Source organism: Heterodontus francisci, chromosome 27, assembly GCF_036365525.1.
Source record: "Heterodontus francisci isolate sHetFra1 chromosome 27, sHetFra1.hap1, whole genome shotgun sequence".
Lineage (NCBI taxonomy): Eukaryota > Metazoa > Chordata > Chondrichthyes > Heterodontiformes > Heterodontidae > Heterodontus > Heterodontus francisci.
The window spans coordinates 56,715,623-56,741,494 of record NC_090397.1 but is presented as its reverse complement, the minus strand read 5'-3'; the positions used below and the strand labels follow the sequence as shown (position 1 = coordinate 56,741,494).

Below are 25,872 nucleotides of genomic sequence, written 5' to 3'. Positions count from 1 at the left end.
TTAATTTCTCAGTTTTCATAAACAGATCATATTGCCTAAAAGCACAATTTTGGATTATGATAGGTACAGATGAAGGAAACTATTCTGCCCGCCCATGCTATCCATCTTGGAAAAATGTAGAGTTCCCCATGACTTCCCTATTAGTCACCTTTTGAGGAGGACTTGGAGGAGTGATTTCCTTGCCTCTCACCCCCCAAGCATCATCATCAATACTTGGAATCATGATGCAGTATCACATTAAAGCAAAAAGTAAGTTAATGATTCAGATTCCAACCTTTAATAAAAATAAATTTATTTTCTCTATTGCAAACTATCTTCTTAAACTCCTCACCTCTGCCTCATCCACCCTCACCTCCAACAATGTGCGAGGAGCTCATGGCCTTCTTTATCGCTAAGATTGAGACCATCCAATCAGCTGCCTCTGTTGCTTCATTCCCTTCCACTATTTCCCCAGGCCAAATTTCCTCTAGTTTCTCTCCTATCTCCCCTCATGCTATCTCTCAGCTCAACTTGTCCTTGAGACCCACCTCCTGCTCCCCAGACCCTATTCCCACTAAACTACTGACCACACAACTTCCCTTTCTGGTCCCCATGTTAACTGATAATGTTAACAGTTCTTTCTCTTCAGGTACTGTCCCTCTCTCCTTTAAATCTGCTGTCATCACCCTTTTCTTCAAAAAAACAACCCTTGACCCCACCATTCTTGTAAACCACCACCCCATCACCAACCTACTTTTCCTCTCCGAAGTCACTCAACATGTTGTCGCCTCCCAAATCATATGAACAGAAGAATTAGGCACAGAAGTAGCCCATTCGGCCCCTTTAGCCTGCTCCGCCATTCAATAAGATCATGGCTGATCTGTTTGTGTCTCAAATTCCACACTCCCATCTACCCCCGATAACCTTTGATTCCCTTGCCTAACAAGAATCTATCAACATAATAATAAAAGCAAAATACTGCGCATGCTGTAAATCTGAAACAAAAACAAGAAATGCTGGATTCACTCAGCAGGTCTGGCAGCATCTGTGGAAAGAGAAGCAGAGTTAACGTTTCGGGTCAGTGACCCTTCTTCGGAACTGACAAATATTAGAAAAGTCACAGATTATAAACAAGTGAGGTGGGGGTTGGGCAAGAGATAACAAAGGAGAAGGTGCAGATTGGACCAAGCCACATAACTGACCAAAAGGTCACGGAGCCGTGACCTTTTGGTCAGCTATGTGGCCTGGTCCAATCTGCACCTTCTCCTTTGTTATCTCTTGCCCAACCCCCACCTCACTTGTTTATAATCTGTGACTTTTTTAATATTTGTCAGTTCCGAAGAAGGGTCACTGACCCGAAACGTTAACTCTGCTTCTCTTTCCACAGATGCTGCCAGACCTGCTGAGTGAATCCAAGAATCTATCAACCTCCACCTTAAAATTATTTAATGACCCCGCCTCCACCACCTTCTGAAGCAGAGAGTTCCAAAGTCGCACAACCTCAAAGAAAAAATTTCTGCTCACCTCTGTCCTAAAAGGGTGACCCCTAATTTTAAAACAGTGCCCCCTAGTTCTGGACTTCCCCACAAGAGGAAACAGCCTTTCCACATCCACCTCGTCAAGACCGTTCAGGATCTTGTATACTTCAATCAAGTCTCCCCTCACTCTTCTAAACTCCAGTGAAAACAAGCCCAGTCTGTCCAACCTTTCCTCGTAAGACAACTCGCTCATTCCAGGTATCAATCGAGTAAACCTCCTCTGAATCGCCTCCAATGCATTCACATCCTTCCTTAAATAAAGAGACCTGCACTGGAGTGCTGACTTGGGTTGCATTAGAGTGCTACAGTGGAAGTTTGGTAACTGAGGAAGTTCGGTAAGGAGGGAGCGAGGAGCTCCTTTCATTTCCTACCTGTCCTCAGAGTGAGGGGAGCCAAGAGTTTCCAAAGAACACAGCTGACTGGGAGAAGACTCGGAGGGCGGAGTTCCGGACCGGTAAGCATAAAAAAAACTTAACTCCGGTAAAAAAGCTGAGTGACATCACAGGAAAGCTGTGATCTGATTGGCTGGTAGGGAATTTTTTTTTAAACTGAATTTGAAAATAAAACATTGATAAAAATTGATTAAAACCCTAATTAACTAATTAATAAATAGAGTAACTAAACCAGAGGGAGGAGATTACTGTATTTAGTTAGCATTTAATATTTATAGTAGGAATCTAGCACTAGGGACCATATAGTTAATTATAACAATTTAGTAAGGATTTAATAAGTATTTATTTATTTTAAATTAATTTATTAATTAGTGCTAGAAATGTCAGTTCGAGGGGTGAAGTGCTTCACCTGTGAGATGTGGGAGGTCCATGACGCTTCCAGCAATCCGGACGACTACATCTGCAGGGAGTGTACCCAGTTGCAGCTCCTCACAGACCGCATGGATCGGTTGGAGCGGCAACTGGATGCACTGAGGAGCATGCGGGTGGCAGAATGCGTCATAGACAGGAGTTTTAGAGAAGTGGTTACACCCAAGGTGCAGGCAGATAGATGGGTGACCGCTAGAAGGGGCAGGCAGTCAGTGCAGGAATCCAATGTGGCTATCCCCCTCTCTAACAAGTATACCGTTTTGGATACTGTTGGGGGGGATGGCCTATCAGGGGAAAACAGCAGCAGCAGCCAGAGCAGTGGCACCATGGCTGGCATTGTTCAGCAGGGAGGGACAAAGCACAGAAGAGCAATAGTTATAGGGGACTCTATAATCAGGGGCACAGATAGGCACTTCTGTGGACGTGAAAGAGACTCCAGGATGGTATGTTGCTTCCCTGGTGCCAGGGACAAGGATGTCTCTGAACGGACAGGGGGCATTCTGAAGGGGGAGGGTGAACAGCCAGAGGTTGTGCTACACATTGGTACCAATGACATAGGCAGGAAGAGTGACGAAATCCTGCAGGGGGAGTTTAGGGAGTTAGGTAGAAAGTTAAAAGACAGGACCTCTAGGGTTGTAATCTCAGGATTACTCCCTGTGCCATGTGCCAGTGAGGCTAGAAATAGGAAGATAGTGCAGCTAAAAACGTGGCTGAACAGTTGGTGTAGAAGGGAGGGTTTCAGATATCTGGACCATTGGGATCTCTTCAGGGACAGATGGGACCTGTACAAGAAGGACGGGTTGCATCTAAACTGGATGGCACAAATATCCTGGCTGCGAGGTTTGCTAGCGTCACTCGGGAGGGTTTAAACTGCTGTGGCAGGGGGGTGGGAACCAGAGCAGTAGGACAGCAAGTGAAATAAATGAGGGGGAACTATTAAATAAGGCCAGTAAGACTAAGAGGAAGAGCAGGCAGGGAGATGTTGCAGAGCACAGCGGGACTGGTGGTCTGAAGTGCATTTGTTTCAATGCGAGAAGTATAACAGGTAAGGCAGATGAACTTAGAGCTTGGATTAATACTTGGAACTATGATGTTGTTGCTATTAGAGACTTGGTTGAGGAAAGGACAGGATTGGCAGCTAAATGTTCCAGGATTTAGAAGCTTCAGGCGGGATAGAGGGGGATGTAAAAGGGGTGGGGGAGTTGCATTACTGGTTAAGGAGAATATCATAGCTGTACTGCGGGAGGACACCTCGGAGGGGTCGAGGCAATATGGGTGGAGCTCAGGAATAGGAAGGGTGCATGTTGGGTGTTTACTACAGGCCTCCCAACAGCCAGCGGGAGGTAGAGGAGCAGATATGTAGACAGATTTTGGAAAGATGTAAAGGTAACAGGGTTGTAGTGGTGGGTGATTTTAACTTCCCCTATATAGACTCACTTAGTGCTAGGGGCTTGGATGGGGCAGAATTTGTCAGGAGCATCCAGGAGGGCTTCTTGAAACAATATGTAGATAGTCCAACCAGGGATGGGGCCGTACTGGACCTGGTATTGGGGAATGAGCCCCGACAGGTGGTCGAAGTTTCAGTAGGGGAGCATTTCGGGAACAGTGACCATAATTCCATAAGTTTTAAGGTACTTGTGGATAAGGATAAGAGTAGTCCTCGGGTGAAGGTGCTAAATTGGGGGAAGGCGAATTATACCAATATTAGGCAGGAACTGAAGAATTTAGATTGGGGGCGGCTGTTTGAGGGTAAATCAACATCTGACATGTGGGAGTCTTTCAAACGTCAGTTGATTAGAATCCAGGGCCAGCATGTTCCAGTGAGGAAGAAGGATAAGTTTGGCAAGTTTCGGGAACCTTGGATAACGTGGGATATTGTGAGCCTAGTCAAAAAGAAAAAGGAAGCATTCGTAAGGGCTGGAAGGTTAGGAACAGACGAATCCCTTGAGGAATATAAAGACAGTAGGAAGGAACTTAAGCAAGGAGTCAGGAGGGCTAAAAGGGGTCATGAAAAGTCAGTGGCAAACAGGATTAAGGAAAATCCCAGGGCTTTTTATACGTATATAAAGAGCAAGAGGGTAACTAGGGAAAAGGTTGGCCCACTCAAGGACAGAGAAGGGAATCTATGTGTGGAGCCAGAGGAAATGGGCGAGGTACTAAATGAGTACTTTGCATCAGTATTCACCAAAGAGAAGGACTTGGTGGATGATGAGCCTAGGGAAGGGAGTGTAGATAGTCTCAGTCATCTCATTATCAAAAAGGAGGTGGTGTTGGGTGTCTTGCAAAGCATTAAAGTAGTTAAGTCCCCAGGGCCTGATGGGATCTACCCCAGAATACTGAGGGAGGCAAGGGAAGAAATTGCTGGGGCCTTGACAGAAATCTTTGTATCCTCATTGGCTACAGGTGAGGTCCCAGAGGACTGGAGAATAGCCAATGTTGTTCCTTTGTTTAAGAAGGGTAGCAAGGATAATCCAGGAAATTATAGGCCAGTGAGCCTTACGTCAGTGGTAGGGAAATTATTCGAGAGGATTCTTCGGGACAGGATTTACTCCCATTTGGAAACGAACAAACTTATTAGCGAGAGGCAGCATGGTTTTGTGAAGGGGAGGTCGTGTCTCACTAATTTAATTGAGTTTTTTGAGGAAGTGACAAAGATGATTGATGAAGGAAGGGCAGTGAAGCCTTTGACAAGGTCCCTCATGGCAGATTGGCACAAAAGGTGAAGTCACACGGGATCAGAGGTGAGCTGGCAAGATGGATACAAAACTGGCTCGGTCATAGAAGACAGAGGGTAGCAGTGGAAGGGTGCTTTTCTGAATGGAGGGATGTGACTAGTGGTGTTCCGCAGGGATCAGTGCTGGGACCTTTGCTCTTTGTAGTATATATAAATGATTTGGAGGAAAAAGTAGCTGGTCCGATTAGTAAGTTTGCAGACGACACAAAGGTTGGTGGAGTTGCGGTTAGTTATGAGGATTATCAGTGGATACAGCAGGATATAGATCGGTTGGAGACTTGGGTGGAGAAATGGCAGATGGAGTTTAATCCGGACAAATGTGAGGTAATGCATTTTGGAAGGTATAATGCAGGTGGGAAGTATACAGTAAATGGCAGAACCCTTAGGAATATTGACAGGCAGAGAGATCTGGGCGTACAGGACCACAGGTCACTGAAAGTGGCAATGCAGGTGGATAAGGTAGTCAAGAAGGCGTACGGCATGCTTGCCTTCATCGGTCGGGGCACAGAGTATAAAAATTGGCAAGTCATGCTGCAGCTGTACAGAACTTTAGTTAGGCCACACTTAGAATATTGCATGCAATTCTGGTCGCCACACTACCAGAAGGGCGTGGAGGCTTTGGAGAGGGTACAGAAGAGGTTTACCAGGATGTAGCCTGGTCTGGAGGGCATTAACTATGAGGAGAGGTTGGATAAACTGGGATTGTTTTCACTGGAACGACGAAGGTGGAGGGGCGACATGATAGAGGTTTACAAAGTTATGAGCGGCATGGACAAAGTGGATAGTCAGAAGCTTTTTCCCAGTTTGGAAGAGTCAGTTACTTGGGGACATAGGTTTAAGGTGAGACAGGCAAAGTTTAGAAAGGATGTGCGAGGAAAGTTCTTTACACAGAGGGTGGTGAGTGCCTGGAACTTGCTGCCGGGGGAGGTGGTGGAAGCAGGTACAATAGTGACGTTTAAGAGGCATCTTGACAAATACATGAATAGGATGGGAATAGAGGGATACGGTCCCCGGAAGTGCAGAAGGTTTTAGTTTAGACAGGCATCAAGATTGGTGCAGCCTTGGAGGGCCGAATGGCCTGTTCCTGTGCTGTACTGTTCTTTGTTCTTTGATCAAAACGGCTTTAGTTTTCACATGTACACGGACAACACCCACTCTACCTCACTACCACCTCTCTTAACTCCTCCACTGTTGCTAAATTATCAGACAGCTTGTCTGGCATCCAGTACTAGATGAGCAGAAATTTTCTTCAATCAAAGACTGGGAAGACCAGAGCCATTGTCTTCAATCCCCACTGGGAACTCTGGCTCCATCTGTCTCCCTGGGAACTGTCGGAGGCTAAACCAGATTGTTTGCAATCTTGGTGTAATATTTGACCCTGGGATAAGCTACTGATTCGGGATAGGAGGAGGCGAGGCCATGGAGAGACTTGAAAATAAGGAGGATAATTTTACATTTGATGCGTTGCTTGACTGGGAGCCAGTGTAGGTCAGCGAGAACAGAGGTTCTGGGTGAATGGAACTTGGCATGAGTAAGGAAACAGGCAGCAGAGTTTTGGATGACTTCAAGTTTACCGAGGGTAGAATATGGGAGGCCAGCCCGGAATGCTTTCGAATTGTCAAGGCTAGAGGTAACAAAGGCATGGGTGTGGATTTCAGCAGCAGATAAGTGGAGGCAGGGGAGGAGGCAGGCAGTGTTATGGAGGTGGAAATAGGCAGCCTTCGTGATGGCTTGGATATGTGGTCAGTAGCTCTGCTGCCTGTTGCCTTACTCATGCCAAGTCCCATTCACCCATAACCCCTGTTCTCACTGACCTACACTGGCTCCCAGTCAAGCAATGCATCAATTTTAAAATTCTCCTCCTTGTTTTCAAGTCCCTCCATGGCCTCGCCTCTTCCTATCTCGAATCTCCTCCAGCATCACAACCCTCTGAGATCTGTGTTTTTCTCATTCTGGCCTCTTGAGCTTCCCTGATTTTAAATGCTCCACCATTGATGGCTGTGCCTGCAGCTGCATAGGCTCTAAGCTGTGGAATTCCCTCCCTAAACTTCTCTGCCTCTCTACTACTTTCTTCTATAAAATGCTGCTTAAAACCTACCTCTTTAACCAAGAATTTTGTCTCTGCCTATGTGGCTTGATGTCCAATTTTGCTTCATAACGCTCCTGTTGAAGCGTCTTGAGACATTTTTTTACATTAAAAAGTGCTTTACAAATACAAGTTGTTATAGCCGTCAGAGAGTTGACACAGAAAAATAGTTGAACAGGTTTTTACAAATTATACAAACAAGCGGTAAACTGAACAGATTGTTAAAGACACAATTACCTCAGCTAGCAACACAATCCTTTTCCCATCTGGCCAAATGACGTGATCCACTTGTGACCTAACACGCTCCCATGTGAGCTCTGGAGTTCGAAGGCTCACCTGAAAGGAGAGGGGGAAAATAATGGAATTACTGAGGCAGCAATATATAGCAGCTCTTCTCACTGAAAATGTTTGTCTGTGGGGAAGTTACATCCAAACTAAATAGCCATTTGTTATGCCAGAAGGATGTTGGTATCCATAAAACTATTCACAGATGGAGTCAGGAGCACCACTGACTGGAGGGTGGGAGAATAGTTGTGGAAAAATAATAAGCATAGAGGAGGAATGTGCTCCGCAACTTACATGTTTGGGAATATTTTGGTTGGATTTATACCCAGCACAAAGGAAGATGGTTGTGGTTGTTGGAGGTCAATCATCTCAGTCCCAGGACAATGCTGCAAGAATTCCTCACGGTAGTGTCCTAGGCCCAACCATCTTCAGCTGCTTCATCAATGACCTTCCCTCCATCATAAGGTCAGAAGTGGGGATGTTCGCTGATGATTGCACGATGTTCAGCACCATTCGTGACTCCTCAGATACTGAAGCAGCCCATGTCCATATGCAGTAAGACCTGGACAACATCCAGGCTTGGGCTGATAAGTGGCAAGTAACATTTGTGCCACACAAGTGCCAGGCAATGACCATCTCAAACAAGAGAGAATCTAACCATCTCCCCTTGACGTTCAATGGCATTACCATAGCTGAATTTCCCTACTATCAACATTCTGGGGGTCACCATTGACCAGAAACTGAACTGCAGCAGCCACATAAATGCTGGGCTACAACAGCAGGTCTGAGGCTGGGAATTCTGCAGTGAGGAACTCACGTCCTGTCTCCCCAATCCTGTCCACCATCTACAAGGCATAAGTCAGGAGTACGATGGAATACTCTCCACTTGCCTGGATGGGTTCAGTTCCAGCAACATTCAAGAAGCTCGACACCATCTTGGACAAAGCAGCCCATTTGATTGGCAGCTCATCCACTACCTTCAACATTCACTGCCTCCACCAGCAACGCACAATGGCAACAGTGTGTACTATCTACAAGATGCACTACAGCAACTCACCAAAGTTCTTCGACAGCACCTTCCAAACCCACAGTCTCTACCACCTAGAAGGACAAGGGCAGCAGATGCATGGGAACACCACCACTTGCAAACTCCCCTCCAAGCCACACACCATCCTAATTTGGAACTATATTGCCGTTCTTTCATTGTTGCTGGGTCAAAATCCTGGAACTCCCTTCCTAGCAGCACTGTTTATATACTTACACTCAGAGGACTGCAGCAGTTCAAGAAGGCAGCTCACCACCAGCTTCTCAAGGGCAATTAGGGATGGGCAATAAATGCTGGCCTAACCAGCGATGCCAACATCCCCCAAACAAATAAAAAAAAGTTGTTATTTTACACTCAATGTGCATCACATAGATCTCAATATTGAAATGATTTTGTTCAGTTATTTCACACCCAGTTACATTCCAAACTGATCCTAATGTTGGAAAATTGTATGTTGAGTTACACTACACCTAGTTACATACCACATCAATCTCAGTATTGGAATGTCCCATGTTGCAGACAATACAACCATTCTTCATGCGATCCAGGTGTTCTCTGGTCACGACATTTTTGTTACCTAAAGACGAGGTAGATGCCTAGCATTAAAACTCACAAGACAGTTGCTTTATCAAGATATAGATATGTAATTGCAAATGCTTTACATTGGATGTTGAACTGAATGGTCAGAAGTCCTGAATGACTCAAAGTAGTGAGGTCTAACACAGATTGTCCTTGGGCACCTTCTGGTTATTTCAGCAGTGGAATAGGGAACAGTATCGGTAAAGCTTTGTCAAACTCTCTTTGTTTCACATTGAAGCACAGACCTATGAAATTTACTACAAATGAATTAAAATTAGATTTTCACAAATAAATATTAAGTGCTTTTTCTGAATAAACCTTAAAATTTTCTAATCCTTAACTATCTAATCCTAATGAGGATTAAAGCATTTAAAAAAAGAAATCAATCAAGCAAAAGTAGACTTTAATCAGTGGTCAACTGTAATTCCAACTTGAACTTCTGCTTGCTATATTGAATCTGTATCAACTTTAAACAAATGTGATTATTCATCCTTTACCTGTGCAAGTAATGACAACGTCCACCTGTCTAATGACTTCATTCAATTTGACAAGTCTGAATCCATCCATACTGCAAAGGAAAGGTAGAACTGCATCAATGTATGCAAAGGTTATGTCACATTGGTAAAGACAGAGTTCAGAAACAAGTCTGCCTGATTTGGTGTTTCTGCTCTTAAACATTGCCACAGTCAGTCTATTTTGAGGATGATAGAGTAGGGGGACACTATTTGCCAAACAATGAGCTGCAACTAGGGAAATGATGCATCGAAGGTCACAGGAGTGGCACACAGCAAGTAGAGCAGAGGAGAATAAGCTGTGAGCTAGATGAGTTTTTTTTTGTAGTGGGCGCAAGAGTTGCAGGTCTACTAATCTGCACCTGAACTATTTCTCTCAGTAGCTGGTGTTAGGAGGGGCACAAAAGAAGCCCAGACATTTTCACATGTCAATTTCCCCACCATGTTATTGTTGAACGTTCAACTGAAGTGCTTGCAGATGATATGGATTATACTAGCTGCTATATGGAAAATTGAGGCATACAATACAGTGCATGGGTACAGGCAAACGACGTCAGCTGATGCCACAGCTTACTACTTCTCTTCTGATGGTGATAACTCATACTAAGATATGATTCCACAGACACTTCACAGGCTAAAGTGTTGGTAGGCTATTCGACAATGGGGAACATCACAGCTGTATGATTCCATCCTCAATTAACAGCAAGGATTATTAGTCAGCATTTGGGACTTAGACTCCCAAACTGCTCACACTCTAGGCTTAACCACAAAGAATGATCACTTGGGTGATACACCAGAGGGATCATATCTCAGCAGCGTGAACACACTTGTGAAAGGAGACAGCTTACATTTCTATACATAGTGCTTTAAAGGGCGGAGGGAAACAGTAGATGCTGATTAGGAGGGTAAACAGATATCCAGCCTTCTTGGCTAAATTTTAAGAGCTTTTAAAGAGGTTTTTAAAGCAGGGAAGGTGACAAGGTGAAGGGATTTAAGGATGAAGTTCAGGAGGACAGGGTGTAGTGGCAAAAGACTGGCAACCAATGGTAAGGAGGGAACAAAGAGAAACCCGGTATTTGGTGGGGAAATAGGGATGGAGATTACTGCTGAAATACATGGAAGAATTTCAAACTGAAGATGAGATGCTTGAAGTCACTTCACTGGGAGACAGGGAATCCCTGCAGCTCAGCACGAACCAAGGGTGATGTGGGTGAGGACCCGAGCTGCAGCATCCTGAATCAATTAAATGTCTCGTATCATTCTGTTCAACTTCCATGGACCTCATCTTGAAAATTTGGAGTCCCTGGAATCTTTTATAAAATCTAAGAGAACTCCCCAAAGGACAATGCTAACCTAGTCCCTTCATAATCGCATCAAACTGATGAAAAACTGGAATGAAGAATTAGGCCAGTCTTCTATGTAAAAATGAAACATACAAATAAGTTTAAAATACAGTCGTGAAAAAAAGTGCGAATGATACATTTTGGTCGCAAGAACAAGGAGAGGTATTATAAAATAAAGGATACAATTCTAAAGGGGATGCAGGAGCAGGGGGATAAGGGGTATATGTGGACAAATCTTTGAAGGTGGCAGGGCAGGTTGAGAAAGTGTTTAATAAGGCATATGGGATCCAGAGCTTTATAAATAGAAGCATAGAGTACAAAAGCAAGGAAGTGATGAAGAACATTTATGAAGACTGGTTCAGCCTCAACTAGAATATTGTGTCCAATTATGGGCACCAGACTTTAGAAAGGATGTGAAGGCATACAGAGGGCATAGAAAGATTTGAGAATGGTTCCAGGGATGAGGGACTGCTGTTCTGTGGATTGATTGGAGAAGCTGGGGATGTTCTCCTTAAAAAGGCGGCTGAGAGGAAATTTGATAGAGGTGTTCAAAATCATGAGGGGTATGGACAGAATAGATAGAAAGAAATTGTTCCCACTAGCTGAAGGGTCAAGAACCAAAGGACACCGATTTAAGGTGAATAGCAAAAGAACCAAAGGCGACATGAGGAAAACCCTTTTTTATGCAGAAAGTGGTTAGGATCTGGAATGCACTGCCTGAGTGTGGTGGGGACAGATTCAATCATGGTTTTTAAAAGGGAATTGGTTAAGTATCTGAATAGAAAATACTTGCAGGGCTACCGGGAAAAGGCAGGGGAGTGGGACCAGCTGAGTCGTTCTTGCAGAGAGCTGGCACGGACACAATGGGCCAAATGGCCTCCTTCTGTGCTGCAACCATTCTATGATATCCTATAAGATTTAATTATCAAAAATTACTGCCTATTCGTATCCAGCAGAGAGTCAAAGAGTGTCAATTAATGTTATATTCGGGCTTATCACAACTGTAAACTAGTCAATCGTTTGTAATTAAACACTAGGACAAATTCTCCTCAAACTGCCATCCCTTCCAACAAGAACACAATCGTCTCTCATCATGTTACCAATAAAGATACTATTTGCAGTGAATGCTATTTAAGTCCTTGGTGTCAAGTTAACACTAGCTGCTATCTATATTACAGACATCCACACATATGGACTAAAGGTGACTTCACCATGACAGAATGCATTGTGCATGAAGAAATTAATGCAGTCATGAGTAAGCATATTAAACTGGATAATGTTGTATGTTCCATAACCAGTCTATAAGTTTTAAATTTCTGCAAGTCCCTGTATCTCCATTAACAAATATGTACAAACATACTCAGCATTCTAATTTTAGGTCCTTACCAGGCTTGCAGAGCACAAATTGGATCAATCTCTGTGACGTACACTATGGACCCCATTGCCTTTAAAGCAGCACAACAGCCCTTTCCAACCTGAAAAGCAACACAAGTTTGTATGGCCAATGATTTGGTCAGAATAAACATAGCCATCAATACAGCATAATTTCCAAATGAAAATTACCGTAGGTTGTCCTTGCTGATTAAGCTACATGTTGCAACCATTTTGATGGTTTCTAGATTGACACAAAGGAAAACTCCATGCTGAAAGGCCAACATTGGTAGCTTTATTTATACTGTTTGTAAACAGATCCATTATGATGCTAAATTGGATCATTAAAAGGCCATATAGTTCACCCTTTGAACCAGAAATAAGATCTTAATTTTCATCTATTCTCAAATATCAAATTCACATCCCTCTACACCCAGCGAAATAGGAACCAAACTTCACACCGTTACTACAGCTGCAGTGGAAGAATCCAGGTTTGAGTGGATGGACTTAATGTTTTTGGAGATTTTCTGAAAAGCCAGTATTTTCTCTTTCATCATAAAACACAAAAGTAACAGGACATCATTTGTTTTGCAGCTTTTACCTTACGAGACCAAATGCTGCATCCCAGGGGTCTATTCACATTAGTGGACAGCTTCATGGTTTGTTCTTTAACTATCACTTAAGTGGATTCTGTTTCTCCAAATGCTTCTGGCAGGGCACTCCATGTCCTAACAATCTCGCTTTTTGTTCTTAAATTTATGCTTTCTAGTTAACAACTCAACGACTAATGAAAATAGCTTATCCTGCATTATATTTTGAGCACCTTTATCAGAACTCCTATTTTGTACTGAAAACAGCTTAGTTTCTCCAGCACCTCCTTGTAACTAAAGCCTTGCAAGCCTGGTATCATCTTTGTGAAGCTCTTCTGAATCCTGTCCATGGTCCAGATATCCTTCCTAAAGTAAGGTGCCCTAACTGGACACAATATTCTAACTGTTGTCTAAACCAATGATGTGTTAGGTTTAGTATTACCTCTATTTATGTATTCTATACCCCTATTTATAAAATGCAAGATCACATTTGCTTTATTCACAGCTGTAACAACTTGTCCTCCCACTTAAAGAACTATACTTTTAAAAATGACCACTTAACTTTCACTTACATTATATCCTCTTGACCGCTTTGTGTTACTATCTGTACAATACACCTGTCTCTACATTATCCTGTGCTGCAGCCTGTACCACACCCCAGTATCTACATTATTCTATGTTGCAGCCTTGAAACATGCTCCCCTAATTCTACATCTAAAATGTCAATTCCTCTGTTCTCAGCACAGATGCTGCCTGACCTGCTGAATGTTTCCAGCACTTTTGGAATTCTAGTATTAGCAGTAATTTGCTTGTGTCCCCACATTTTCTGCTCCTCCTCTCCTTTTAAAGTTTTACTATTTAGTGTATATTTGCTCTCCATATTCTCCCTCCTTAAATGTATATCACCTCATATTTCTCTGCATCTGAGATCTTTCTACTTAATCTACTAACCAGTCTGTGTCCTACTGAAGTTGTTTACGGTCAGCTTCACAGTTAACCATGATCTCCACTTTTGTGTCATTTGCATATTTTGATATCAAGCCCCAAATGCAAATCCAGAATACTTGAATATTGGGTGGGTGGCAAGAGAAGGGGAATAAACAAAAACTGAAGCATCCATCTGGGCTCAGATGTGTCATCCAGATATTGTGGTTTCTGATTTAAACATCACCGGACACACTTTAAGTACACTGTTGGGCTGAATTGCAAGTAAGCAAGAATGCATCCCATTTTTGCAAAATACCATCTTAGCCCATTTTTCTTTCTGTTGGCAGTGTATATTTTTAACAGTCTATTTAAGAACTAAAGAAAGAAAAAACAACAAAACAGACAAATATCAAGATGCAATTCAAAACATCATTTTAGATGTTGATCATACTGAAAAATAAAACCAAATTTACTGTTCAATTTGTTTGCATCGGTCACATTTTCTCCAACTTGCAGGAGTTAAAATGTCTTTGGTAAAAGAACGCTATGGGCTGTTGAAAATTATCTGGGGAGCACTGGTTGATGCCAACACCCCATCATTCTGAAGTACAAACACCGTCAAGCGCACTGAATCTTTGTGGCTGCTTTCTTTTCTGAACTTGCACATAAAATCAAATGTTGATGATTGCATCAGAACTCCTGATGTTTTAATGTGGGAAGTGATTATAAAATGGTGTTCACGACTCACTGATGTTCAATTATGGTTGAGAAGCAGACTTCGCTGTGGTCTGCCAATGAACGTTAGCTAATGAATCAACTAAAAGAACACTGATGGGAAACACAACACTGACATGACAGCACAAGCTATCGGCTGCAGGTTTGAGGCTGAGAGGCAACTCTGGTTAAGAGGCTCACATGGACAACTCAGGGGGTCTCAATAGTTTAGTACAGCAGGGTGGAGACTAATTCAAGAACCCTAACCCTCTCACCCAAAAAAAGGAATATTTACCTCTCCATATCCACAGACGACAATTTGTTTTCCTCCAAACATCACATCTGTCGTCCTCTTGAGGCTTTTGTTAAAGATGTGAAATTCATACAATTAGCTCTCAAAATAACATAACACACTCAACAGAAATGTATTATCACTGTTCACTGTTACGACAATCATCCATGTTTCTTAAAGGCAAATCAATTAAGAAACACACAATTAAGTTCTTGAATAAAGACTTTTTAAGAACATGTGTCTCTGAATATTTTTTTCGCCCCCACGTCAGTGGAAAGTGATCTGACCCTCAAGCCTCTGCTGCTCCAAAATGGACAACTACTTCATATTTTTGCTCTCTTCCAGCAAAAAATACTCTGCAGCTCCCTCCAGAGCACACCATATGGTGGCAAGGGTGCAGCAGGTAAGAGTTAGGGGAGCAGAGAGGTATCACATCTCTCCCACTTGGTTCCTCTTCCAAAACTTTTGTTGAACCCAACGAATATACAGTAGTGCTCATCTGCCTGGTAGAGAGTTAAGATTGGTCAGAGAGACCAGAGATGGAGAAACACGTACAATGCGCATGCTCAGGGAAATGTCATCATCTCTGGAAATAAATAGAAAACTCAACATTAATGGTGCACCTCACACCATCAGTATATGCCAGGGTCAAAGGAAGGATTTAGTAAGCTCTCTATAAACCAAAAACATTTCTAACTTTATCCATTCAATGGGTAAAAAGTCAAAAGAAGCCATCTGCTTATAAACTGCAGGGTTCAGACTTTCTAAGGAAAGGTCAATTGCTCATTGAAGTAGTAACTTTTCACAACTTCAATTTTACTGGCATTCTTATTCATCTCCCCTTGCTCCCTCCTACTCCATAGATTTTTCTCGATAAAAAGACAAAAGGTCAGAGACTGTCCCAGACCATCAGGATATCCACCAGCGCAGCCAGATGCAGCTCTCCCAAAAGCACCACCTGGGCTCCACTTGGTATCTTCCCGCACAAGTACAGCAGAGAACAGAGAGGCACAAACAAGCTTCGTACCACTTTGTGAGGCCCAATGGTTAGTTTCCAATATCCTTATTTTTGATCAGGGTGAGGACTTGAGAGCACACATTAAAATCTCTAGATGTACACATTGCCATTTACTGGATTATTATTTCACTATCAAACGGATTTAACTAACATTTCTGTTTATCTTAATATAAAGCTGGTCTGAGGTCAGTAGACTTTGATTACATACCCATCCAATATCGACTCTCTACAGCAATAGAGATTATCAAACTTCTGCTTGGTTACAGAGTCATTTACATTCATGGCTGGAACACAGAGCTTACCAGCTTTAGACAACTGGTAAAGTCTAGAAAAATGAAGAAAAGGTAAAAATCAGAAACCTGAAGCTCCAAAATTGATTCCTAATACAACTGAGTCGGATAGTTCAGGCTGGTTGCTGAAGAAACCAAATGGAAAACTTTTAAAAAATTATCATGTTTCTGCTTTGTTCTGGTCTATAACATGAGACTGGAAGTTCTTCCAGAAATTGCCTCTCATCACTCCGACTTTGATCGAAGGTGCAGCAATGCTGCCCAATTCAGTTGTCTGCCACAGTCTTCCACAATATTAGCATTCCAGCTTGGACAAGGATTTATGGGAAATTTTTAATTCAACATCTGGATATCTCGCTCAATTGTAAGACCAGAAAACTGCAAGAGAGATACAATGGAACCAGCTAACACAACCAAGACAGAAAAGTGAATCAGGTAGTACAATGAAACCCAATAAAAAACTGGAGACTTGAGACATGAGTGTTGTGTCCTGAAGGACCTTCCACCCAAACATGAAAGCAGAAACTTTAATTTTAGCCCGAATGAATCAGGTTGAGACTCTTACATATTATCAATCCCCACTTATTTGGCAATTCTGCAAGAGTCTCTTTGCATTGAGAAGGTATATCGTGCCTCACTATCACCCCAATTACATTCTGGAATTTGTACTCAAGGCTGATACAAAATTCAGCTAATCAAAACTAATGAAAAATGTACTTTGAAACTTTTAATTGGTTAATTTCCATATGATGCCAGAAAAAACAACTTAACATAAGAACGTGGGAAAAGTTATAACAATAAGTTTAATTTTTTAAATTATTTTTCCCCTCGTCTTGCCAACATTCACCCTTCCCTTCTTTATCTGAGGTACTGACTAAGTGATGGTATCACAGGCTCCAGTTTCCCTCTGGCATTATGTCCAATCAGCCATTCTCCAACGTTTGAGCCCGGACAGTAAGCGATGGCAAACTTTATACCACAGCAGGTAGCACGAGGCCTAAACTGACGTCCAGTTCCAGCAGGGGTTATTGAGTAGTGATCAGGCGAGGAAACCCTGGCTGACCTTTCAATTCCTCACCAACGGTAGCGCCCCTACCACTGTTCTGTCCAAAATCAGCTAACTCAGCACGGACAATGAGATCCGTGCACCAATAACTGGTTGCTTCCTGGGAGGTTTGGCTCAGATACTCTCTGGATGAGTCACCTGGACAGCATTCAAAAGAACAAAGAACATTCCCTTGCATCATCATCCATTGAGAGACCTGGCAAAAAACTTCTTTGAGCCATTTGTCAATTTCACTCCACCAATGTGATGCCTTTCATTTATATTGAAAAAGTAATCATGTCATTGCATGACGATCAATAGATTGGTAGATTGGATTTTTCACCTGCCACTTTGCAACCTGACAATTGTTGGAATACGGCTGAGTAAACCATCTTGCAAAGGAGACTGGAAGCAAGCTCTGGAAGACAGACTGTTTGTACTGTTTGAAGATGCATTAATATCCAAAACATGCAGATACTTAATAAATTTAAAATGCAAATATTGCTCCCCCAGTGGACTAGGGGGCGAACTCTGAAAGGGACTTTGTAAAGTTGTATCATACAAGACATTCAGGAGAATTCATTGACAAACTTAGGGTTACAGATGTGGTTGTGCACACATTAGGAATTACCTTTTGTTTCAGAGGTGGGATAACTTGTTGGCAGTCCTAGGGCACAGCTGAATCAGGGGAATATCAAGTGGCCTGTATGCCTGCAAGGCAGGGTCACTGGTCTTTGTGGGGTAGCGGGAGGTGATTGTTTAGTTGTGGTCCTACCTTGGGTAGTGGTCTGGGTGTGTCCGAAAACTACCAGGAGCATCACATACACCAAAGTCCGAGCCACTTCACCCACATTTGTTGTGGGAAAGGGCTGAGCTTCTCGACAGCAAGGAAGTAAAAGTTAATAATTAATATGCTAGCAAACATGGTTTATTTGTGTTGGGGGGGGGGGGGGGGGTTGGTGGGGAGGGGGGTGGGGGTGGGGTAAGGGCCGTGGTGGTTGCGAGGCAGGGTGTTTGCAGCAACTGAGTAACTCAGAAAGGGGTGGTATTGACCCGTAAAGCTTGGACTTTAAAACCTTGTAGTTTGTAGGAAGAAGGAATGATCCATAACTAGCTAGAGAAGGAGATGGCACGATAAGTCTCAATTTATTTATTTTTATTTATTTATTTAGAGATACAGCACTGAAACAGGCCCTTCGGCCCACCGAGTCTGTGCCGACCATCAACCACCCACAATCCTACACTAATTCCATATTCCTACCACATCCCCACCTGTCCCTATATTTCCCTACCACCTACCTATACTAGGGGAAATTTATAATGGCCAATTTACCTATCAACGTGCAAGTCTTTGGCATGTGGGAGGATACCGGAGCACCCGGAGGAAACCCACGCAGACACAGGGAGAACTTGCAAACTCCACACAGGCAGTACCCAGCATTGAACCCGGGTCGCTGGAGCTGTGAGGCTGCGGTGCTAACCACTGTGCTGCAGTGAGGATTCAGCGAGGAGTAACAGCATGTAGAATGACACATTTCAATGTTCAGAGGAACAAGTGAACTATAGTAGCATCAATAAAACATGCAGAAGGAATGCTGGCTTTAAGCAGTTTGTATATCAGAGTAATACTCACCTGTGAACACCAGTCACACTTTCTTCCACTATGCCCTTTATCTTCTTGAACATATTAGGATACTTCTTGTAAATCCAGTGAGTGAGATCCCCACCATCATCTAGGATCTGTAACAAAACACAAATTAGCAATGCTGCCAATTTTGATAATCAGCACAATTTGTTGTAGTACCAGACCAGAGCACAATGGCACAGGTCTTCAGGAAAATCGCTGCAGATCTGGCCCAAAGCTTTAAAAGTCAAGCCTAAGAAGAAACGCACAGAAGAGGCAGTAGCCATTCCCCACCTCCTGAACACATTCATTGCACAGGCTTGTACAACCCATCCGTATGGACTGTACACAGTCTGTGTAATCTCCTCAGGGGAAATTCTACAAAGATGCTCCAGACACCATCTATATCTTTCCAAAAATAGATAAAAGGAGAGCAGTATCTACTCTGCCAGTATTATCCGCTTGCAGATACAAGACCAAAGGTTTAGTTTGCCGTTTTATAGCCTTAGCTACTTCTGCTACCACCTTTAAGGGCCCATGTATCGGTACACCAAGGTCCTTCTGTTCCTCTAAAATCTTGCTGTTTAAGGAATATTGCTGCCAGTATTCTTACTTTCCTACATTAAATTGAATCTACCGTCCCATTGTGCTAACTCTTCTATATTCTTTGCATTTTTCAGTCCTTATGAAAATTTGTCATTCCTTTCCTGCAATTTCCAATCCAACTCAATTGTGTTTATAGTAAATAAAAGCACCCTGAACACAGTGGATTTTGGCAATTTTAGTATTTTTATATCAGCAAGTTTCTTCTAGATTGCCTGAAATGAGTAGTTGAAAACTGTGGTCAGTGTGCAAGATAGGTTGGTAGACAGGCACTGGAATCTTCAGTCATGTCCACTGTGTAAATTATTCATCAAACACAATGAGTTTCAAACCCAAAAGGAAATATATTTAATTTTTAAACTGAAATCAACAACAATACACAAAAACAGAGCAAACAAAGTCCAACTGCGCTGCTGTTGAAAAGCACATATGAGCGAGCCATTATTTTTAATTTATACATGAAAACTGATCAAGCTTTGAAAGATTACATTACAGAGTAGTTCTTCATTTATCAACATTCAAGGTGGGTAAGGAGCAACAACCCGTCTTTACCATATTAGGCTGCCATCCTTCCACATTCACACAGCGATCAATGCACCACCAGAAATCATCTTCTGATTCTCCCTTCCAAGCAAAGACTGGATAACCTGCCACAGGGAAATAAGAAACAGATCATTTCAGTTACTGGATGGAAGAGCTATCCCAAATACCCTTTTGGGTTACACTTATTCAATTCTCTATATTGTGGCAGGGGCCACACATTAATAAGAACATTTACCAACAAATTTTCCTTGGAGGACCAATATCTATAGAGAACAATGGATGCCTAGGAGTGAGTTACAGGCTGGAATCTAATTGAGGAGTTTGGATGACATATATAGAAAATAATATCCAGGAACAAGCCAAAGTTCGGAATGTAACTGAAGGATACAATGTTTTGAAGCATACTCAAGAATGGTTACTCGGCACTGATCTTAGATGGACTCAGATGACATTATGAACTCAGAAGTGAAGCTCAAATGGTTTGTAATCAACATCTAAAACCCACGATTATAGCGGTGTTATATGTCCCATATTCAAGTTATTTTGGGGATTCTTAACATGGGAACTTTTGTTCTACTCAGACCTTTCTTCCTCAGAAGCAGTAACCATAACATAATGAACAGTTGGGGCTCAGAGTTCATAATGTCCTCACGGAAGGGTTAAAGAAATCTCAGTTCAATTACTGCAATTAATAATCTGCACAACTGGATCATTAGAAAACAATTGGTATACAAAGAAATGGCAAATGTAAAGTGATAAATGGCTTGAATGAGAATGGTAAATAGGTCTCCAAATTACTATATGTCTAAATTATGTGCAACAAACACCCCTATGTATAACGTCCAGGATAGTGACTTACAGAAGAAATGATCTTCAGGTGTTCAATCACAACACAGGTATTCTTTGAAAACTTGCATCTTACACTACTGGCAATGAGACAAACTCAGACTGGAAGATCCCACACAAATATTAAGGAAAAGTGTTGAAAAAAAATTCACCATCACGTAGTTTCATTCAAAAAAAACATGACGCCCCTCAGGACATCAATATGAATGCAAGTTCAGGACTTGAATGAACAAACTGCTTGAGTTTAGATTGCAGGGTTAGTGTCATTATCTGTACTCCAGATTCCATTACGGCAGTAGCTAAGAGTTATTCCTCAGACTTCATGTGGTGTAGATTGAGGTACACATTTATCAGCTATATTTGTCATTTACGTCAAAACAATTTACCAGGCAACAGAGCATCTGACAAGGAAGGCTACTTGAAACACCATGGTAAAAATACAGGCTGCAACATAAAACTTGCCACACAACTGTCATGGTAGCTAGTCACATCCAATCACTCAGTGTAGACGACGGTCAAGTGATCTGTAGGATAGGGCTCCCTCCCAATGTTTATAGTATCTGTTGGGTATTGCATCTCCAGCAGGTAAGCTTGATTCCAGAGTTTACACTGATCCTAGGTCAGCCTTGTAGCCAACAGCTCCCAATTAATAGAAAAACTGGCTCTCTACCCTGAAACTAGAATCTGTGCAGAGTCTGTGAGGTGTTCAAGGCTTTTAAAATTACCAAAATAATTTGTTATAGGGCATAACAATTAGAAAACAGCATGGACCAGCTGTAGTAGGGTCAGTGTAGGCTGGAAGTTTAGGCCAAAAATGTCTGACGTTATTCAATATAGAGAAATGCAAAGTCACAAAGCTGGGGAAATGAAGCAGTGCAAGAACGACAAACAGGGATAGTCTGCAGGATAGGACACAAGAGGATCTGGAGCTTTAGTGAAAAACACCCCTCAGCTTGCATGGCAGAGCACTAACACCACCCCCACCCACCTGCCCAGGAAGTGACAATTAGTGTGTACAAAGCATTGGTCTGTCCTTCCCTTGAAACATGTGTATGGGCTCTGGATATTACCCCACAGACGGACATCTTGGCAAGCTAATTTTCACTCATCCTACAAGTACATTCAGCAACCACATCTGTCTCACTCCAGATTGGGACCCAAGTACAATGGCTGGGGGAGCGATAGGTAGATGGTAGGGCTCAGGGCAATCAAATTTTCATCTCTCTGTTGCATCAGATGCTGCTCAGTGGTGTTCTAGCAAAATCACTACCTCGAAAGATTTAAGATTATGCACAAAACACCTCAGATTAAATATTGTTCAATATTATTTGCAGATTAAATATATTCCACCACTATCACAGAAATATACTCAGTACCTGACCAACTTAAATGCAGCAGATTTCTTTTGCGCCTCTTAAGTTTGAAAGTGGATTCACTGAAGAATATTTTTTGAACTAATACATGAGTGCACCACTGAAAGCCTCCTGATGTGAAGTGAGCCTTTCAGTTACAGCACCTTTTTTGGTCATCAGGCAACAAGACCATATTAATATATAGCACCAACATGCATTTAAGTAGCACCTTTAATACAGAAAACACCACAAGGCACTTCAAAACGCAGGAACAGAAGGTGAGTAGTGGAAAGTCACGAGATAAGCAAAAGAGAGATTTTGAGGCTTAAAGGTGGGAGAAAAGTACAGAACAAGGCCAAGACAGTTGAAGGTTCTGCTACGGATCTGAAAGCCGTTTTTTGGCTAGGTTTTTTTTTTGACAGCCTTATATTCAACTTAACCAGAAAATTACACCTCAGTACAGTGGCTTTTGACTCTGCCAAGATGTCCAAAAATGCTGCCTGCTTAGTGCAGTGCACTCTTACTTTATCCACAGCCAGCCCTGGCTCAATGTTGAAAGGAACAACACTGAATGTCATTACTTCAGTGTGATTTTTGAGTGCTGATATGCTCTGCAACTGGGCATTGGAACAATAATCTTTGTAACTGGTCTGATGTTTAGGAAGCTCAATAGAAAAATAAAACAAAACAAGATATTTTGGAAAAGCTCAAATCAAATTGGCAATTGGATTTTTTTTTTTAAATGGATTTATTTTGGTGCTAACATTTTCTGTGAAGTTTTATTTTTAAATATATAAATGGGAGGAAGTAATGGCCCATAATTTGCTGTCAAAATAACACCAAGTCCCATTAGCCTCATCATCATTTGTGTGCAAATGCTACAGTAACTTCAGGCATGGGCAGATGCCAGATTTAATGTGGAAATTCAAAAGTTACTGTCCGAGATGCACCATTCTGCTGTTAGCTTTGCAAAAATGGCATCTCGCTTTCTGGATCACCACTGAAATGAATTGAGTGTTGCCGTGCTTGCTTGTGTTAGGAAAGTGTTTTGTTAAATATATTTTTTGAGGATTCATTCTTAGAAAGATTGAAGAAATGTTAAACTTTGGGGTTTTCAAAGAGGGTCATGTAAAGGCTCCTTGACTTTGAAAAACAGGCCCTGGAAATTTTTTTTTTTTTAAAAAGGGGCAGAGAGAGGTCTTGTGTGGAAAACAAGCCTTTCCAGGAAACCACCTGATTTCCAGCTCAGTAAACGACAAAGAACTTTGGACACCGGGAGAAGTTGTTTACAAAATGACAGGTCAAGATTGATGGAGGTCAAAAAGTTGACCTTCTGTTGGTTTTGCTTTTGAATTGTTTTGAGTTAGGGTTGAACGATATAAAGGGAGATATCTTCCAAGGAGAGAAGACCACAATCCAGCTCAGCCTTCCAGCAACTCTCTAAAAGACCGTGAAGTCCATGATGTCAACTCATTTCGTCTCCTGTCTTTAAAGAATAGCCTACTAAATTAATTCTCAACGCTGCCTGTAAAGAACTGTTCTAAAAGATCCCAGTGACCTGTCTACGTGTACTCGGAGGCCAGACTGTATGCCAGTTTTGGAACACAACACATCTCATCTGCTGTTTCTTCAAGAATGAGCAAGTATTCAGCCCAAGTTTTTTTGTCTGTAATAGAGCTCTAAAAACAAAAATCCCTTTATTTTTCCGGTTAACTGGTGTATGTGTGCGTATGCGCGAGGGGCTAAGGTAAAAAGGGAACTTTAATATTTCAATCTGTGTGTTTATGCTTTACTTCATTACTGGTTAAGACTTGCTTTATAACAAACTGATAACTTTGTTGTTTATTAAAGAAACCTGGTTGGTGTGTTTTATTCTGGGATAAAAATAGAGTCTATGATGGACTGTATCAGTAAGCCGGAAAAAAATGAAATATATGTTGTGACCCGTGTAGAAGTGGAACTAAAATAAACAGTGAACTCCTCCTGCCTCGGTCGTAACACATAGTAGATCTGAACTAAACTTGCCATCGAAAATTAAATCTGGTCTGAAATGGCATAAGGAGTCTGATTTGGAGGCATTTAAAGTCTGTGCATTTTTAATTAAGTTGAATTAGCTCTCAGATTCTTTTAAGGATGTGCTAATTGTTAATTACTGCCTGTAAATCACTCCGTTACTGAAAATCAACTATTACAAATGTGGTGTCTCTTTCAGTTTTTAATTGTTGTTGGATATTTTAAAAATGTTACATTTAAAACTTTAAAGTTTTTCCTTTATGGCTCTTTTCTCTCTCACTTAATCCAATCTTTCCTTCCTTTTAACTTTATTTCTCTTTCTGTACCGGATTTGGTATTCTAACTTCAGCCACTTTAAATTACAATTCTTTTTCAGTCCACGTGCTGTTTATTTTGCAATCCTTCAATCTGAATTCATAAGGAGATACACATTTGATTGTATTGTTCACTCAAGTACCCGGTGCCAAATTCCATAGTTGTAAGTTTTTCAGTTTGCATTTCCAGCACTTGTGGCACAAAATATCGTCAAAATTTAACTAATGGTCGCTGGTGTTAGATTCACTCCCACAACAAATTATGGTCCATTGTGTACCATTCCTAAACTTCACCAATATTTCACTGGCAACATACAACCTATAATTAAAAAGGGTACATTATGTATCTACAGAACATCAGAACAACTGAGAAGGGATCAGTCATATACGGACTGTAGTTTACTCTCAGAACGGAGAAATATTGTATGACAGAGAGGAAAAGGAGAAAACACAAAAGGTAGTGAAAAAGACATTGAACAGAATGGGAAAAATTATTTAGTTACGCTGTACTGTGATTTTAACAATTTCTTCCTTACCGTTCTCAGCCAAAGCAGCAGCCACTTCATTCTGAGTGGAATAAATGTTGCAGGCAGCCCATCTGCATTGTGCTCCAAGGGCAGCAAGTGTCTCCATCAGTACCTGCAGCATCAGAAATTTAACAAGGTCGAGAGATCACAAAAAAGGGAGGGAACACCAGACATGTTTTCACTGAGTAGTTACATGTGAACAAAGAAGTAAACCTTAGGGTTCAGCATTTGTATAACCACATATTTTAAAGTTTACAATTCCTTCCTCCCCCAAATTACCCCACATAACTGCACAATCTGCCTCTGTGAAGCATCCTTCAGCACCTCACTTTACCCAGGAGAAAACTCATTTACAAGCATTTCAGTCTTGTTTAACAGATTGGAGTAAAGACAATTCAGCCATCTCATTAGCCCGGCTCAGTGATTTTTCAGTGTACTAACTGAAAATCTGCACACAATGTTAGATTTACCGTCCACTAGGTTGCTGGATAGAAAAAGTAACCCAGATAAATCACAGCAGTTTAAGGAAAAGCACCACAGTTTGTATTAGCGGCTCGTTGTACAAGAACTGTGATTACACTAATCATACTAGCTAATTATACTGGTAAATCATTTTAAATGACAAAGATCAAGTTACTGGTGAAACTATAATTTTACCAGTAAAATACAAATAACCACTAGAGATACCAGTAAAATAGGCTCACACAAGATCCCAATTCCTATCTAGTGATTCCTGCTGGAATGAAATGTGTGTGTGAACGTCCAGGACAGAGTCTGGCTTGGCTGTCTCATCCCTGCAGGTGTCTAGGGTCAAACATGAAGAATAGCCACTTGGGTGAGCTTACAAAGGGCCACTGAAACCCCACCGTCTCACCCCAGCA

The 25,872-nt window shown here is 41.8% G+C and overlaps 1 protein-coding gene across 8 annotated transcripts in view; it reads right to left on the bottom strand.

Annotated features, from left to right (window-relative positions):
• LOC137384844 (putative adenosylhomocysteinase 3) overlaps positions 1–25,872 on the bottom strand; it is a 108,538-nt gene that overhangs the window by 8,777 nt on the left and 73,889 nt on the right. For all 8 annotated transcript variants that reach the window (XM_068059407.1, XM_068059411.1, XM_068059412.1 and 5 more), the window contains 9 exons: positions 25,001–25,103; positions 19,949–20,043; positions 18,803–18,909; positions 16,043–16,159; positions 14,820–14,883; positions 12,309–12,397; positions 9,565–9,635; positions 8,971–9,065; positions 7,396–7,494 (listed from right to left, as the gene is read on the bottom strand). In XM_068059407.1, coding sequence (XP_067915508.1) covers positions 7,396–7,494; positions 8,971–9,065; positions 9,565–9,635; positions 12,309–12,397; positions 14,820–14,883; positions 16,043–16,159; positions 18,803–18,909; positions 19,949–20,043; positions 25,001–25,103 — 840 coding nt within the window. The remainder of the gene's footprint in view (positions 1–7,395; positions 7,495–8,970; positions 9,066–9,564; positions 9,636–12,308; positions 12,398–14,819; positions 14,884–16,042; positions 16,160–18,802; positions 18,910–19,948; positions 20,044–25,000; positions 25,104–25,872) is intronic.